Source organism: Mirounga angustirostris, unplaced genomic scaffold (genome assembly GCF_029215605.1).
Source record: "Mirounga angustirostris isolate CCGP_5_RB_7025 unplaced genomic scaffold, mMirAng1.0.hap1 SCAF_15, whole genome shotgun sequence".
In the NCBI taxonomy this organism is placed as follows: Eukaryota; Metazoa; Chordata; class Mammalia; order Carnivora; family Phocidae; genus Mirounga; species Mirounga angustirostris.
Genome location: NW_026991723.1, coordinates 82,129,136 through 82,148,434, shown reverse-complemented (window position 1 = coordinate 82,148,434; position 19,299 = coordinate 82,129,136). Strand labels below are relative to the sequence as shown.

General features: G+C 36.9%; 1 protein-coding gene across 11 annotated transcripts in view; it reads right to left on the bottom strand.

The window, feature by feature from the left end:
• RABGAP1 (RAB GTPase activating protein 1) overlaps positions 1-19,299 on the bottom strand; it is a 158,905-nt gene that overhangs the window by 103,054 nt on the left and 36,552 nt on the right. For 10 of the 11 annotated variants that reach the window (XR_010407827.1, XR_010407826.1, XR_006792209.3 and 7 more), the window contains 4 exons: positions 9,297-9,531; positions 8,176-8,380; positions 6,089-6,263; positions 5,349-5,506 (listed from right to left, as the gene is read on the bottom strand). Coding sequence is in view for 8 of the 11 variants with exons in the window: in XM_045883098.3 (XP_045739054.2) it covers positions 5,349-5,506; positions 6,089-6,263; positions 8,176-8,380; positions 9,297-9,531 (773 nt within the window). In the remaining 3 variants the exon portion in view is untranslated. Of the gene's footprint in view, positions 1-5,348; positions 5,507-6,088; positions 6,264-8,175; positions 8,381-9,263; positions 9,532-19,299 lie in introns of those variants that run through there. The other variant, XM_045883103.3, reaches the window with a different exon arrangement.

Sequence of the window (19,299 nt, the reverse complement as noted above, 5' to 3'; positions counted from 1 at the left end):
TTACCAAAATAATCCCCTACTCTCCCACACACCACTTTCTCTGGCTCCTTTGTTCTCAAAAGCAAACATCTGCCAATGGCAATCAGCCAACATGCAGCAAATACAAATTATGTCTTCATACTGTACAACTTTAAAATAATGGTAGCAAAACCATTAAAAGATACTATAAAAGACTACATGAGAGTTCTAGGTACCTACTCAAACTAAAAAGTGGCTCTGAAAAATTAAATTAGTTTTCTGTTTTTTGTTTTTTTAAAAAAATAAAATTAGTTTGAAGACCATCTGTACTTATAGAGTAACCAATTCAAAAACACTCTATGAAACTAAGATAAGAAAATCAAAGAGTCAGGGTGCCTGGCTGGCTCAGTTAGTGGAGCATGTGACTCTTGATCTCAGGGTTGTAAGTTCGAGCCCCATGTTGGGTACAGAGATTACTTTAAAATAAAATCTTAAAAAAAAAAGAGAGAGAGAAAAGAAAAGAAAACCAAAGAATCTTAGCAAAGGAGTCTGGAAATGACAAACATTCGCAAAGAAAACTTCTGCAAACCAAACTTAAATATTTATAACTGACAGAATTTTCACCTATAAGGATATAGACAGGTCTCAATTTTCAACTGGTAACAGATACACTAGTCTTTATGTTCCGCGGATGCTGACACAGAAATAAATATAATCCCATCTCTTAGCAGTATTTAAAACAACAACAGATATACAGTTCTCTCTGGTGTCCTAATGCTGAAGTACAAGGAAAAGCCACATTAACAGGAAGTAGAGTGGAGACTGTAAGCAGTGAAGTTCACTTCACTGCTGTCAGGGAGTTTAGATTATATTTCTAGTCTTGTCATCGTATCATTGAATAGATCCACCCCAATAATTTTCCATTGACTTCCTACTATATAAATTACAATACTGAGATCCAGGCTTAACATCCCTGGGCTTCTTTACCTATAAAACAAGTATCAAATACCCAGCATACCTAATAGAGTTATATGGTAGAATAAATAAGACAAAAAAGTGCTTTGAATGGTATAAATGAAAATGCTCCACCTTCCTAAGGGCTAAATTGAAAGTAGGTTTCTAACATTAATAATGTAAGAATTATACTTTTTCAAGGATGAAAAGAAGAGCATTAATTCTTGTCACAACACTTTGTATTTACGTTAGAGTAAAACCACAATCTATCTTGTGCTATGGTTACTTACATATACCTGTATTTTTTGGATAGGTGCTAAATCATATGGTACATCACTGTATCATGTTCTTAATGAAATACAACAAACATACAACATTATATTAATTTGAGGTGAATAACAATGCTTTGACATTTGTATATATTGTGAAATGCATATTTTAATTATTCTGGTGAACATTTAATTTCCACTTTTTAATTTTGTTATTATAAACAGTATTAAAGGGGAACATCCATCTTGATAATTCTTTAAGTACCTCGATGATGTTTCTGCAAAATAAATTCCTGGACATATTACAGAATCACTGGAAAAAAACAACTGCATTTGGCCAGTTCAAATTTGATAAAGAGAGGCTTACTTTTCAGTAAGTTCATCACTATAAAAAGGGCACAAAACACTATTTTCTACTATAAACTACAAATTCAATAAAACCATGTAACAAAAAAAGAACAAAGCCCTGACAAATGTGAAAAGCAAAATGACCATCTAGGGATTTTCTGTATAGCATTTCCTTGGTATGAAGGTGAACAGAACAGGGATGTTTGTGATTACGATCATTCTACCTTGAACATGCCTGAGTTCAGAAGCAAGAGAACTAGTTCTAGTGCTTCTGAGAGATCTTAGACATCGTTCCTATTTGTAATTGAAATTTATAAACGGGATCTACATAAATTTGTTTACTAAAGGGGAAAAATGCAGTTTAAAGAAACTTTTGCTCCTTAAAAAGGAAAAAAATTCTTACAAACTTTACAGATTATAATTTCCACTTCCTGGGGCAGGCATACATACTGTGGGAACCAGCACATCCCAACAGTTGCTGTGAGAACAGAAATACAGCTGATGAGAGGGCACAGACATAGTGTCTAATACTTCAGTGCACAAATCAAAGCTGAAGCTGCATTGTACATGAAATCGGCCACCAGATGGCATGAGAATTCCAAAAGTTTTTGCAGGGAGACCAAGAGTTCTCAGTTGTTCAAATAAATAAACCAGTCATCATTCTGCTAATATGAAAGGAAAATAGTAGAAATCACCCATATTTTAATGCTATTTTATTTTACCCATTTTATGAGGTAATCATGAAGGAAACTTTGAATATGCAACTGTCAATTATGATCCAAGAAGCACCTAATGTGTGATATGGGTTAAAAACAAAACAAAAAAACCAATCATCTTGTGACCGTAGTATTTTAACGTTAGAAACACTTTAAGAGTTTAGCCAGCTTATTTTCTAAGTAAGGGAACTACTGCCAGGAAATATAAAGAAACTTGGAAAAGTTCACAGTGTTAATAGCAGCAATAATTAACTAAATCTAAGTCTTTATTTCTATTCTAGGGTTCTTTCCACTACTCAAAAGAAGTACCATTTTACTTAAAAGCCCAAACCAGTTATTTCTGACCCTATATGCAAGGTTAAGACTTCAGACACAGACCTCATTTCTCCTCATCCCCAATGTGTTCAGATAAACTATAATGGAAAACCTGATGTCAACAGCCTTAAGATCTTTAGATTATTAAAACAAATTAACCAGCTACAAATCCAGCGGGCTTAGCTTCTGTCATATTTCATATCAGCAGTCGGCCAGTTACTTTGAGTCTAGAAGAACAAAGTAACGTGACATATTTCCCCACACGAAAGAATTTAATAGCTTTAAAATTCTTCAAATCTTGCCTCTTGAAGAGAGAAATTAAGAAAACAGCGCCATTTACAACTGCACCAGGAACAGTAAAATACCAAAGCAGTGAAAGACCTATGCTCTGAAGATAACACAAATAAACAAAGATATTCCATGCTCATGGATTGAGAGAACATGTCCATATTACCCAAAGCAATCTACAGATTTAATGCAATCTCTATCAAAATACCAACAGCATTTTTCACAGAACTACAACAAATAATCCTAAAATTTGTACGGCATCACAAAAAACTCTAAATTAGCCAAAGCAATCTCAAAAAAGGAGAACAAAAGTGAAGGTATCAAAATCATGGATTTCAAAATGTATGACAAAGCTGCTGTAAGCAAAACAGTATGGTACTGGCACAAAAACAGGCACATAGATCAATGGAAAAGAATAGAGAGCCCAGAAATAAACCCATAATTATATGTCAATTAACCTTGGACAAGGAGTAATGAATATACAATGGGAAAAAGACCATCTCTTCAACAAATGGTGTTGGGAAAACTGGACAGCAACATTCAAAACAATGAAACTGGACCACCTTCTTAAACCATACACAAAAATAAACTCAAAATAGATTAAAGACCTAAATGTGAGACCTGAAACCGTAAAAATCCTAGAAGAGAGCACAGGTAGTAACTTCTCTGACACTGGTCATAGCAATATTTTTCTAGATATGTCCCCTAAGGCAAGGGAAACAAAAGCAAAAATAAACTATTGTGACTACATCAAAATAAAAAGCTTCTGCACAGTAAAGGAAACAATCAACAAAACTAAAAGCCAACCTTCTGAACTGGAGAAGATATCTGCAAATGATATATCCAATAAAGGGTTTGTATCCAAAGTATATAAAGAAATTATACAGGATGCCTGGGTGGCTCAGTCGTTAAGCGTCTGCCTTTGGCTCAGGTCATGATCCCAGGGTCCTGGGATTGAGTCCCGCATCGGGCTCCCTCCTCGGTGGGGGGGCCTGCTTCTCCCTCTGCCTGCTGCTGCTCCTGCTTGTGTGCTCGCTCTCTGACAAATTAAATAAAATCTTAAAAAAAAAAAAAAAAACTTACACAACTCAACACCCAAAAAACAAATAATCCAATTTAAAAAAGGACAGAAAACATGAAAAGACATTTCTTCAAAGATGACATACAGATGGCCAACAGACACATGAAAAGATAGATGCTCAACATTACTCATCATTGGGGAAATGCAAATCAAAACCACAATAAGATACCACCTCACACCTGTCAGAATGGCTAGTATCAAAAAAGACAAGAAATAACAAGTGTTGGTGAGGATGTGGAGAAAAAGGAACCCTGGTGCACTACTGGGGGTAATGCAAACTGGTGCAGCCACTGTGGAAAATAGAACTACCTTATGATCAAGTAATTTCCCTACTGGGTATTTACCCAAAGAATATGAAAACATTAATTCCAAAAGATACATGCACCCCTATGTCTACTGCAGCATTATTTAAATAGCCCAATCAGGAAAGCAGCCCAAGTGCCCATCAGTAGATGAATGGATAAAGAAGATGTGGGGTGTGTGTGTATACACACAAATGCAATGCATACCATGGAATATTACTTAGCCATAAAAAAAATATAAAAAAATGAAAAGAAAGAAATCAGCTTTTTTCTGACTGACTTATTTCACTTAGCATTATAACCTCATCCATGCTATTGCAAATGACAAGATTTCATTCTTTTTTTTTTTTTTTTTATTTGAGAGAGAGAGAGAGAGAGTGAGAGAGAGAACGCAAGGGTAGGGTTAGAGGGAGAAGCAGACTCCCCGCCGAGCAGGGAGCCCGATGTGGGACTCGATCCCGGGACTCCGGGATCACGACCCAAGCCAAAGGCAGTCGCTCAACCAACTGAGCCACCCAGGCGCCCAATTTCATTCTTTTTTATGGCTGAGTAATATTCCATTGTATATATCACATCTTCTTTATCCATTCATCTATTGATGGACACTTGGGCTGCTTCCATAATTACAGAAAGACAAATACCATATGATTTCACTTACACATGGAATTTAAGAAACAAAAGGAACAAAGGAAAAAAGAGACAACCCAAAAATCAGACTCTTAACTATACAGAACAAACTGATGGTTACCAGAGGGAGGGAGGTCAGTGGGATGGGTAAATTGGTGATGGGGATTAAGAAACCACTTATTGTGATGAGTGCTGAGTAGTATATAGTTTTTAAATCTCTGTATTATGTACCTGAAACTAATATAACACTGCATGTTAATTATACTGAAATTAAAATTTTAAAAAAATTAAATAAAAAAAATCTTTCCTCTGCAAATTTGCCTATTTCCTTTTCTTTATCATTTATAATATAAAAAAACTCTACCTATAAAAGCAATCATTTTATACATGAAAGTTATATAATGTGACCCAGAGTTTCCCTTGAACCACAGATACAGCATGTTAATACAAAGTTGAAAAAAAAAAAAAAAAACAGAATAAAATACCCTACCTAAAGTAACCTTTACCATCATCTTCTTTTATTTCTAAAGACACAGAGAAGGTAAAGATGTCACTGTCAGGAGTTTGGGGTGCAGCAGTTGCTGAAAGTGGGGTCTGCTTGGCGGAACGGCGGAAGGCAGTGGCAAAACTGTAAAGTATCCGGCTTACCTACAACAGACAAGTTAGAAAACGGGCTGTTACCAGAAAAAATAAAATACCTTTATTAAGGCTGAAGGTTACCTATTTTGTGTGTGTGTTGGGGGTGGGGGATAATTCATCTTCCCCCATTGATTTCTTTTGGTAAATAATTTGTTAGGCCTAGAAAGCAAGCAACACTAAAAATGGCCAGAGAAGGGGTTTTAAAAAAGAAATGGTTATAAACACAAGAAATCCGACTGAAAAATAATTTCCAAAATTGTTAGGAACAATCTGAATATATTTATTATAAATTAAAAAAAAAAAATCCTACAGGATTAGCTTTAAAAGAACAGTTTGGAAATGTGTCACTCCTGAAACCAAGATGCCTATATCAAGAAGCAGTCTTAGTCTCTGACACTCTTAGCAACAAGGTTCTGGTTACCCAAACTTCTAGTTTCTTTATATTTCAGCCCATCAGGCTGGAATGAATAAAACAGCAAAGAATTTCATTTGGCTTATTAAGTGACCATAATAAATACTACAATTAACTTCAACACAGTGAGGGTACAGGTGAAGTTTCATTTACAGACACTTTTTCTGGTGAGGACTTACAGCTTCTTGTATTTCGCACCGGAAGACGTGTATTCTGAAGAGCTCTGCATTGTAATGACTTTCAGTGAAAGCAAAACAGTCACTCTCGGGAGTTCCGTCATGCCCTCTGACACAAAACAGGATTTTGTAGATAGGGTAGTTTGCTATTTCAGTGTTTGTCTGAGGATCTAAGAGTCTGTTCAGGGAAAAAAGTTACGAAGAGCTTAGAGAGATTATGGACTATTTTCACTATATCCATATTATGATTCGAGACTCATCTTTCTAGCAAGATCATATAAACCACTTTTGGTGTGCTAATCATATTAATCTTAAGTTTTTTTGTTTTTGTTTTTTTTAATTTATTTGACAGAGAGAGCAAGAGTGGGAACACAAGCAGGGGGAGTGGGAGAGGGAGAAGCAGGCTTCCTGCCGAGCTGGGAGCCTGATGCGGGGCTTGATCCCAGGACACTGGGAACATGACCTGAGCCGAAGGCAGACGCTTAATGACTGAGCCACCCAGGCGTCCCAATCTTAATAAATAAGTCATATGTGGAGGCGCCTGGGTGGCTCAGTCGTTAAGCGTCTACCTTTGGCTCAGGTCATGATCTCAGGGTCCTGGGATCGAGCCCCGCATCAGGCTCCCTGCTCAGCAAGAGGCCTGCTTCTCCCTCTCCCACTCCCCCTGCTTGTGTTCCCTCTCTCACTGTGTCTCTGTCAAATAAATAAATAAAATCTTCTTAAAAAAAGTCATATGTGGATTCCTGAAGTTATTAATTACATAATTCCATGGTACGAAAACCTACATAATCTTATGTTTTAAGGAGGCAAGCAGAAAGACAAAGAATAAGTACACAGGTTTCCTATATAGTCTGTACCTAAATAAAGACTAGATCAATGGGTAAATTAGACTACCAAAATGATCACTAAAGCTGTGTTTCTCATTACCTCCTAAAAAATGACCTAATGCTTTATTATTTAAGAAAATAAAAAACTGATGTGCTTTCTCAGAGTGAAACATATTCTTCTGATTCATGGCAAATAAGAGTGTACAAAATGTTAACACCTAAAAAAAGATAATCACTAAAATCAAATGATGCCATTCACTGAAAATCAAAGGTGTGTCATTCATTCAAAAATGTATTGGTTCAACAAATACTTACATGATACCTACAATATTTCAGGTTATATTCTGGACACTGAAGACACAAATATGAAAGTAATGAAAAGAAACTGCAATTTCAACACTAAATGGGCAGGGCCATTAATGAGGAAAGCCCAGGGGTCCCTGTGCATAATGGAAATACACAGGAAGGGGACCTAATTCACATTCAAAGGCACTTTGATGAAAACTCTGGAAATATGGGCAAGAGAAACTGGTTTTTGTATGTCTACAGAATTAAAATGTATCAGAACAAAGTATAACTTCAGTTGGGCAATAACTACTAAGAAGGACATAGAAATGAGCACTAAATAAATTTTATGAGAAGTTTCACATTAATAGGGGCACCTGGGTTGCTCAGTCTATTAAGCGTCCGACTCTTGATTTTGGCTCAGGTCATGATCTCAAGAGTCCTGGGATCAAGCCCTGCATCAGGCTCCATGCTCAGTGGGGAGTCTACTTGAGGATTCTCTCCCCCTCTTCCTCTGCCCCTCCCCCCACTCGTGTGTGCATGCTCTCTCTAAAATAAATAAATCTTTTAAAAAATGCTGATTCTGATATGTCAATATTATTATTATTGATTCTAATATGTTCTGTTAGATTCAATATGAAACTTCATATTGAACTACTGTGTCAAGCTAGCATCTGTACTGGTGGAACAGGGAAAATATAAATTGTCAGGCATACTTTCAGGTCAAAATATTTTCAATATGTTATCTCCAAAACATTTAAATTTTAATGTACCACACACAACCAGGGTGGGGAAGAATATAAAAAACTGTTCAAATGAGTGACTAATTTTCATATGGGTCACAATCCTTGAAGACATAAGTGCCAGGTGAATTAAACATTACATGAATGAAATAATTATGTATTTTGTTCACTACCGCTTCTTTCTAAATCTATAGGTCAGAAATCTGATCTGAACATTTCAAGAAACTGGTCTTACCTCACAGTTCCTTCAGATACATTCGGCACTGACAGGGTTACATCTAGTGAAATCTGACACTGGCTTCTTAAGATGGACATCATCCTTAAGGCTTCCACTTCACTCCTGGGAGCATTTACTGAGGCACAGCCTAAATAAGTTAGTTTGCTAAAAACTACACTGTCCTCATCAGCAGCTGGTGTGAAAGGACTTGACCCTTCAGAATCTGAAAGAAATGGTAATGGAGGGTTACTTTCATTTTAGTATTTTGTTGACATGAATACCAAGTAAAAACCTAAAAGTTACACTTAGGTCTACAATTAAGAACTAATGAGATAATATGTCATTGCCCCAGAAGAACTGCCCATTAAAGCCAGAAATTTCACATTAAAACTCTGTCACTAACACCAAAATTTTTAGGGATTGCTTTACTGTCAATCCCAAATCTAAAATGTGATCTGAGGTTAGATCTGATTTACATTTTTGCCTCTTCTAATTTGTTTTGACTTTATAATTTACATTTAGGTCAAAAATATATTTAGTATTTTGCCACTGTGAAAAATCCTATCTCTGTCTTCTTCCTGATCTGTATTGCTTTATTTCTCTCACTCATCATCTTAGCCACTTAACGTTCTCCCAATACCCCTGGTTTCCCTTTCCCAATAAAGCTGCATGGTTTTAACACTCTACTTTTCCCAACGAGCCTTTATAATTCCCCTATTCCTCCTCTTCTGTGGTGCCTTTCGACTCACTTTTAAAAAACCTGGCAACTACTCCCAAAGAGCTATCTATACAGGCCTGCAGCAAATATCTCTTCCCCTAGCATTATTCCTCCACATCTCCAACACTGTACTCAAATTCCTTCTTTCTTGGAAAATCTTGAAACATTCTGAAATAAGACTTCCTCAATGTCATTTAACTGCTGTTATCTCTTTCTTTGATATCAATGACATACATTTAAAGGGAAATGAGAATGGTACATATACCTACCCTCCTCACATCCTCCTCAATCTAGAATCTGAACATTCTAGAAAACACAGATAATGGTTTTTGCTTGCTCTGAATCAAACCTAGTACAGGGTAGGCACTCACATATTAAAAACAATAACCTGCAGTTAAGCAAGCAATGCAGCAGTCCTAACCTCCTTGTCCAGGTTTCACTGGCAAGCTCATCTCTGGTTTTTTGAGCCCTACTAACGGCACAGGGTTAATGGTGGACGAAGCTGAGAGTTGGTCAGAAAGAGGTCCATCTCCTTCACCATCCAGTTGTGACCTTTCCACAGGTTCCTTGTCCCCTGGCTGGTCGTCCATTGGAGGATCCATCAGCACATCTGCTAGCTCTTTTTGCAGCTGCTGCTCACTTCCATTCCCTATAATCTAAGGGTCACAAATACATGCAATCAGCAAAGTGAGAAAGAAAGGCCAGTACTAATTCAAATGGGTCCGTATTCTAGAGAAAATCGTCAACATTTCTTTTGATACAAAGATATCTTCTGAATGTTTTTTAAAAACAGAATAAATCAGGATCTGCAATAAATAAGAGCTGCAGCTGCTCTCTTAATTCTTAGTTTTTCATGGAAAAAGTGTATAGTGAATTTGAGACTATTGCCCCAAAATATATGCAACAGTGTTCCTGAAACTTTTCTACAGTGGCCTCAACTAACAATTAAAATATCTGTAATCTTACTTGTCTGGTGAGAAATAATATGTTAAGAGGAGTATCTTTAGGGGCTTCTCTAATCTTTAAGAAACAGGGAAACAGACTGATTAGGTAATAAATTTTCACATGTATTTTACCACTCCTACTATAAGTCAGTCTCTTGTAATTCTAAGGGAGACTCCTCTGCTATGAACAGTTTCTTAAAGTTCTGAGGCACCTGAATAAGGCTGGTATGTATAAAATGGCCTGAGGAGAAGCATTCCATTTCAGTAATGTCAAGTGTTTTTCTAGAGTCATGATGGTTTATTATTAGTTGCTCAATAAGGAAGTAAACAAGTGCAAAATCAAGTGAAGACTGACCAATGCTAAGGAAAACCACAAGTGACAAAACCCAGTATTGTCACTAAATGCTTATTCAAGAAACACTAAAAAAAATTTAACAAAACAATTTAGAAAAAGTCATGATCAAGAAAGGGGGCTGATTTAGGAGGCTTTCTGAAGACTAAAACCTGACAAAAAGTTAAAACAGGTGGGGCTAGGAGATTGTTAAAGAGAATGAGGTCTTTCTGGTCAAAAAAACATAGAAGTTAGAAGCAAAATTCCAATAATAACAGACATACCTCTGGACTACCAAAGAACTCAGTTCAAACATTTTTTTATAACTTTATAAGCTTCAAGTTCCTTTGGCTGTAAATTATAATTGAGAAACAGTCTCAAGTCTTTTTTTGCTGACATTTTCTCAACGAAATCTAACATGTCAGCTACTCTTGCCTTGGAAATAAGGGCCACACAGGTGTTCAGCCTTGTGGCTTCAGTGACAATGTCTATTTCTCTGAACTTCATTTTATGTTTACAGTTACTGCTAATGGAACTACAAGTGGGTCAAGTAATTTTAATTGTTTGTTACGCCTGATCCTACACATCCATGAATGAAAATTTCTTCTTTCAGAAGTTCTACTTTCAGAAGTTTTTTAAGCCATCTAAAAAACAAACCACAGCTTAGTTCTAATTACCCTTCATTCTTTCAGAACTTGAGAGCAATTACTCCATCACCTGCAGTAAACAAAAGATAGTCTAATTGAACCTAAACTGTTTTCCAAGGGGAAAAAGAACGTAAGTAGGATAGTTACAGCTTCCTGAACACAAATGGAAAAAAAATATTAGACTCCACGTTTGTGTAATTAGTAATTATAACTGGGGAGACTATCACCAAAAGAGCAAACTAAATCAAAGAGAAGACAATATATTTTACATGTTACAAAGTACTGTTTTGTTCTTTGGTTTATAGGGTAATTAAGCTCAAGTTTTCTGTTGGGTAGGCTGCCTACATTTTCATATATTCATCAATAAAAATACACCTAAGCCTGAAAGAAAACATGTTTATATGCTTGTATTTTGTGTTTATACATGTTTATCTTGCATTCTTTTTTTTTTTTTAAAGATTTTATTTATTTATTTGAGACAGAGAGAATGAGAGACAGAGAGCATGAGAGGGAGGAGGGTCAGAGGGAGAAGCAGACTCCCTGCCGAGCAGGGAGCCCGATGCAGGACTCGATCCCGGGACTCCAGGATCATGACCTGAGCCGAAGGCAGTCACTTAACCAACTGAGCCACCCAGGCGCCCTTATCTTGCATTCTTCTTTCGTTTATAAAGTCTATAAACATCAGAGCTGCCTTCTATTTCCTCAACTCTTCCTTAAAGACTAGGAAAAAGAAATGTATACACACAAATATGCTGATTTTTAAAAGCTGTTTAAAGACAGCAATGCAACATATGCTTTGGATGATTAGGGTCAATACAGTACTCAACAATTATGTTAGATTATTTGTGAACCTTCAATCTAATTTCAAAATTATTGTCTGTGACATTATAATATACATACTTAAACCAGTTAAGTTTTTTTCGTTGTTTTTGTTTTATTTAAAAATATTTCTTTTATTAAGTAATCTCTGTGCCCAACATGGGGCTCGAACTCACGACCCTGATATCAAGAACTGTATGCTTGATTGACTTAGCTAGTCAGGCACCCTGTTTGTTTTTTAAAGATCTTATTTATTTATTTGAGAGAGAGAGAGTGAGTGAGAGAGAGATCATGAGCAGGGGGTAAATGGAGAGGGAGAAGCAGACTCCCCACTGAATACGGAGCCTGATGTGGGACTCGATCCCAGGACCCTGGGATCATGGCCCGAGCCAATGGTAGACGTTTAACCAACTGAGCCACCCAGGCGCTCATCTGTTGTTCTCTTTTTAAAGACAGTTTTCCCTAGGCTTATCTAGGAAACATTCAGCAATGCCTTTCAGGGTTCTCAAACTTTGGCATGCATCAGAATCACCTGGAGAACTTTTAAGACGCAAACTGATGGGCCCCAACTGAATTCCAGTTCAGTAAGTCTGGGTGGACCTGATAATCTGCATTCTTAAAAAGTTTCCAGGAGATGGTGATACTGCTAGTCTGGGGACCATGCTCTAAGAACTAACTTCAGGTTAATGGGTTTCTTTTTTTTTTAATGTTCATGGCAGCTTTATTCCAGGTATTGATCTTGGGGAATGGATACACGGACTGTGGTACATTTAACAAATGGAGTGTTGCTCAACAACAAAAAGGAACAAATTCGTGACACAAGCAACACCATGGGTGAATCTCTAAAACATCCTGCGTGAGAGAAGCCTTGCGTAATGCAGCATGCACCATATGGTTCCAACTCTATGAAGTTCTAGAACAGGCAAAACTAATCCATGGTAGAAAAAATCATAGTAGTAGCTGTCTCTGCAGTTGGGTAAGAGGGCAGATTGAGAAGGAGCATGAGACATTTTGGGATAATAGTAATGTCATTTTGATCAGAGTCTCCATTAAACAATTGTGCACATTTGTCAAAACTTGGAGAATGTTTGCCTAAAATGTGCATATATCATTGTGCGTACCTAAAAAAATAGCTGTAAATAAAATGAAACTCTATTTAATGAAATGCATGTTGAAGTATTTAGGGGGAAGTGTTCTTAGCCATGACTACACAGCATAATAGCAAATATTACCAGGAAGCATGTTAAAATTCAAATATGTGCTCCTCCCTCTGTCCCCTCATGTCCCAACCTAACAAGTAAATCAGTCTCAGAGGTAGAGCCTGGGCATAGGCATTTTGAAGAACCTCCACAGGTGATTTACAAAATAGTTGGCAGGCCAGATTAGGCCAGCAGACTGTAGTTTATTGACTCCTGGTATTGATGAATAGCTTAAACAAACCAACAACTACTTACCGCTATACTTCGTGTTGTAACAGAAAATAAACCCACTATTAGCAGGGTTTTCTGTTCCCTGATGCCAACAGCTTTCTTAACAGATAACACAATCAACTCTAAAATAACACACTGCAATATTAGTCAAAGGGTAGACAAACAGATCAATGGAACAAAACAGAATCCAGAAATAGACTGACACATATATGGCCAATTGGTTTCAATAAAGTTGAGAAGATAATTTAATGGAGAAAGAGAATAAAAGAAATGGGACTAGAACAATTAACTTGACATCCATACCTATGCAAAAACATGAAGCTCAGCCAATACTTCACATCACATACAAAAATTAATGCAAAATGGATCACAGGTCTAAATGTAAATCCTGAAGCTATAAAACTTACAGAACAAAGGAGAAAATCTATGAAAATCCTGGAACACAGAGATTTTTAGTGACACAAAAAGTAGCATAAAAGAAAAAAAAATGATAGGGGCGCCTGGGTGGCACAGCCCATTAAGCATCCGACTCCTGGTTCTGACTCAGGTCATGATCTCAGGGTCGTGAGATTGAGCCCCTGCTTCAGGCTCTGCACTCAGCATGGAGTCTGCTTGAGACTCTCTCTCCCTCTCCCCCGGCCCCTTTCCCCTACGCTCTTGCTCTCTCTCTAAAATAAAAATAAATTTTTTTAAAAAATGATAAAATGTGCTTTATCAAAACTAGAAACTTCTGCTCAAAAGACACTTCAGAGAATGAAAACATAAGCCACAGACTTGGAGAATATGTATCTGATGAAGGATTTATATCCAGAATGTCCTATAACTCAATAAGGAAACAAGCAACCCAATTTAAAAAATGGGCATTTCACCAAAGGTATGGTTAACTAATAAGCACGTGAGAGAAACTCAATTCATTAGCCATCAGAGAAACTGAAACCGCCCTAGGATGATATACCTATAAGATTGGCTAAAATTAAAATCAAAACAGTGCTAACAATACCAAGGATTGGCAAAGACACATCATAACTGAAAAACTCTCACACATTGCTGGTGGGAATGCAAAATGGTAGACTCACTTCAGCTGTTTTTTTGTAAATTTTATAGTTAAATATACACTTACCATATGACTCAGTCCTAGGTTTAATTTTCTTGGGTAAATATTTACCCAAGAAAATTAAAACATACGTCCTGTCTGTGAATGTTTATAGCAGTATTATTCATGATCACCAAAACTGGATATAAATATTTATCAACTGCTTAGTGGATAAACAAACTTCCATATATCTATACAATGGAATACTACTCAGCAATAAAAAGGAATGATTAATACATGCAATAGCATAGATTATTCCAAGTAAAATAAGCCAGACATAAAAGGCTACACCATACTGTAAGATTACATTTATATGACATTCTGGAAAAGCACAACTTCAGGGACAGAAATCAGATCATTGGTTGCCAGGGGCTGGGAAAGAGATAAGAGGATTGACGAAAAAGAAGCACAAAGGAATTTTCTGGAGTGATAAAAATATTCTGCATCTTAATTGTGGTGATGGTGGTTATTATGTAAGAGTTTGCACTCACTAAAGCTTATAGGACGGTACACCTAAAAGGGCTGCATGTTACTGTGTGTAAATTTTACCTCAATAAACTTAAAATAGGGGATATTCATGGTGGCGAAGGCTACGCATATGTGAAAGGAGCAGGGGTTAAATGAGAAATCTCTGTACCTTCTTTTCAATTTTGCTATGAACCTAAAACTGCTCTAAAAAATAGTCTATTTTTTAAAAAATAGAAAAAAAACATGGTTCCTCTGAAAGATGCAATTTGAGAACACACTTCATTTTTTTCATCCGTGGTTTTGTTTTTGATAATAACCTCATTTTACAGACTCTCCTGGGCCCACCTCATCTGCTGCCAAGATACACAAACAATCCCTAATATGTATCTACAACCCCTTCCTCAACTGTCTACTGGAGAGAAATCTTCAGCCAGATACCCCAGACTTAGTGTGTCCAACTTAAATCACTGTCTGATCCTCGTCCTGTATCCTTTTTATTTTTTTTAATGAAGCTCTATGCCCAATGTGGGGCTCGAACACGACCCCAAGATCATGCTGTACCGACTGAGCCAGCCTGGTGCCACCTCTGCTTTTTTTTTAATTAGTGAATTACACTACTATCCACTTAGTGGGCCAATGAAAGAGCAAAATCACCCTTCATTCCTCTCATTCCCACATTACTCATAAATCCTACTGATCCTTGCTCAATTGTGCATTTTTTTCCTTCCTCTCTCTGCATAGGTAATACCACAGGACAGCTTATGTTCATTTTACATAAGCCTTCTAGAAAGATGGGGAGTTTCCAAGTCCTCTCTCTCTTCCTTATGACCTATCTTTCACATAGCCACTGAAATTACAGTTGCAAATCTTAGTTCTGGTCAAGCACTGTCTTATTTTTAAACCCTCCCATGTTTCCTCAATTCCCTTAAGATAAAGCCCAAATTTGTAACTATATTCTATGAGTTCTTCACAACTCTGCCCAATTTATGTTTCCATCTCTTACCAATGACATAAAATTACTCAACCTCCCCAGGACATACCATAAACTTGCAAGCATCTAGACTTTGTACAGACTGTTCCCTTCCCTAGAAAGTAATCCTTTCCTTCTTCTTTCCGTTAAGACCAAGCTTAAATTCTGTTACCTCCTCTGGGACATCTTAATCCTGCGATATGGGGTTTAATTACTCCTTCCTTAGGAGTGTTACCATCATATAAGCATACACGTTTTAGCGAACCAGAGCTTGCACCAGACTGGGCATTATTAGATGGCAGAGATTGCTTCTTTTTTTTTTAAGATTTTATTTATTTATTTGAGAGAGAGAATGAGAGACAGAGAGCATGAGAGGGAGGAGGGTCAGAGGGAGAAGCAGACTCTCTGCTGAGCAGGGAGCCCGATGCGGGATTCGATCCAGGGACTCCAGGATCATGACCTGAGCCGAAGGCAGTCGCTTAACCAACTGAGCCACCCAGGCGCCCCAGAGATTGCTTCTTAAGTTATCTTTATATTATTCCCAAAGCTTTGGATACACTTACTGCACAATATCCCTACAATACATATTTAATGAATTGAATTTTATAAATGCAAAGAATAGAAACCAAAGTAGTATTTTGACATTGGATATCCTACAGATTTTGGTTTGGTTATAAAAAATGAAATCTGAATGCTTTATTTTAGCTTTGTTCACTTACACACAAACAAAAACAAATACCATCATTTCCTATTATTCTGAGAGCCATTAAAGGTTTAACATTTATAATAAGAACACTGGGCAAGACCAATTAGCATGCTGCAAAACAATTTTATTTTGAAGTCCAACAAAGACTTCTAACTTAATTTAGCAGAAATATAAAAATAAAAAAAGCAAAGCAGATATGTACGGATAATACAACAAGGGCCATATTTAGATTTGTGTCCATCTCCATGTAAACTAAAGTAAGAGAAGGAGGGGAGAGTACTTGAAGAAACAGTCCCAAATTGAGAGAAAAAAACAGTAAATATAAAGTAGCCAATTTAGCAGCTATTGTAAACACTAACATAAATATTTGCAAGGACAGAGACTGCATGATGAATGATTTATTCATAATTCTGCTTACAAAGCAGGGTGGTAGTAAAAACTGGGGATAAGAGCTGGCTTGTGGCACATCTCCAGGGGGCACCATTCACATACAGACCATGTGAACAGCAGCCCCTTAGGGTTGGCTGTACGGAGTATAGCCTGTGGAGCTGTACTTAGTTGTCCTACTTGAGCTCCACAGTAAGACAGAGCTGAGTTTGGGACATGGCTCTGACACTAACTCTGTTGGCTCTGGGCTAATTAAATTAACCTCTGGGAGCCACAACTGCCTCATCTCTAAAATGAAGGTGTTAATGTCTATCTCACAGGACTGTCATGTCATTAGGGTTCAAGGACACAATAATAATAATATGATTACAGGACAATTACTGTTTATAATTCAGGCACCATATGTAATTTTTACAGGAATTACCTCATTTCTCACATCACAGTACCTGCCAATTAGTAAGCATCCAATAGTATCTCCTTACCCCACTTTCAGCTATTTAAAAAAAAAAAAAAAAAGATTTTATTTTTAAGTTAATTTCTACACCCAGCCCCTACACATGGGGCTCGAACTTACAACCTTGAGATTGAGTCGCATGCTCCACCAACTGAGCCAGTGAGGTGCCCCCCACTTTCAGCTATTTCTAAATAAACTCTGACCCACCTACTGGAGCTGAGGTTTGAAAAAAGCAAATAACAACTTAAAAAAAAAAAGTATTTGTTCTACTTTCCATTATCCAGAGAAAACTAAGAACACACCTACTATTTATGTGACAGACCCATTACTGGAATAACATCTGTCCTTTCTAAATATATCAAATAAAAGTAATAATTTATATGGTAGAAGTGGCTACAGGTCTATTTCCTTGAGAGCAAAACTGCATTTATAGAAGCAACTGAGTCAGAAGATTAGTTTAGGCAATTCTAAGTGAGAAGCAGTGACTTCTATATCAGCTATTTTAGTACGGTTTGGCAACTTCTTTCCAACTAAAATAATGTCCATTGGATTTTTCAAGAAGAAAAAGATTAAAAAAAAAAATTTAAAATCCTCTAATTGAACTTTCCAGCAAAGAAGTACTAGCTCATCAATGTACCTCCAACCAACATTTATAGAGTATCTTTGGTTAAGAACTAAGGGTGTAAGATTCCTACACCAGAGGAGTCAGGTTAAGAAAATACAACATGTTCTGAATTTACGAAAAGTTCTCCGATTTTGATGTGAGTTGTCAAACCATTTCATGAAGAAAAATACCTGTGTTTTTTTATAACTACACCATCACATAAAGCCTTTCTATAAAGGGCTTAACTAAAGCATTGTCTTTAGTTGCCAAGAAGGCTTCTCAGACTCATCCCCCAAGCTGAGATAGGTTTCTATCCTCTCTGTTCTATAGCACCCTTTGTTAATCTCTACTGTAGCATATATCTATTAAGGTTGAAAATTAAATATAGCCACAATATCTCTACAGCTCCTCCATCAAGAGGTATAGTCTTTTTCCCTAAACCCAAGAATCTGGACTGGCCCTGTGACTTGCTTTGACCAATAAAATGTGACAGAAGTGACACCCTGTAATTTCTAAGCCTTAGCCTTAAAAGATGCATTACAGCTTCCACATCTGCCCTAGGACCACCATGCTGCTATGAAGAAGTCCAAGATTAAAGACCACACGAAAAGAAAGATTCAGCTATCCCAATCCCAATCGAGCCCAGTCACCAGTCAATGTACCAGATCAGTGAAGTTACATGAACCAAAACAAGACAAGCAAAACTACCCACTCAATGGACAAAATCATGAGAATAAATTGTTTCAAGCCACTCAATTCTGAGGTAATTTGTTACAAAGCAAAGATTAGTACACACTACTGCAACAAGAATCCTAACAACTATCACCTACCCTAAGCTATAAGCATCTTGAAGATAGGAACCATGTCCAATTCATCTCTGTTTTCATTCAGCCTTTTAAGAGCTTCTCTTTGTGATGTTTGCCAGTTTCACTGTCATCCTGATTGGGACTCACACTGTTCCTTGAAGCGGAGGATTTTTGTCTTATCACTTCTGGAACATATTCAGCTATTATCTCAAGTAACTCCTTCTCTCCCATTCTAGTCTATTTTCCAAGTAACCTCTGCAGATTCATTTGGCAGGTATTTTTCTCTTCAGCCATGTCTAATCTACTATTTAACACATCAGTTGCACCTTTAACTTCACTAGCTCTAATTTTCACTAAGTTTGCTTGGCCTTTTAAAATTTTTTGATAATTTTGTTCATTTCTAATATTTTCAAATTTTTCTTCAAATCTTCAATCATTTCAATATTTATCTTAAAGTTATAGCTAATAATTCAAATGCCCGAGTTTTGGTGAGATTTGATCCTGCTGTGGTTTGCCTGTTCTTTGCTCTTTGTAAATTTTGGATTATCTGATATTCTTTATCAGGGTAATCTGTGGTAATACCATGCAGCCTGGGTGGCAGGCATGTCCCTCCAGAGTAGTTCTGCAACTAACTCTGTCAGGTGCCCTAAAAGTATTACCAACCCAGGAATATTCAGGTAGTGTAAATTCAAACCCCAAATACCCGAAGGCAAGCCTATGGGTACAAATTCTCAACAAGATTCCCCTCTAAACCTATGTCCATGC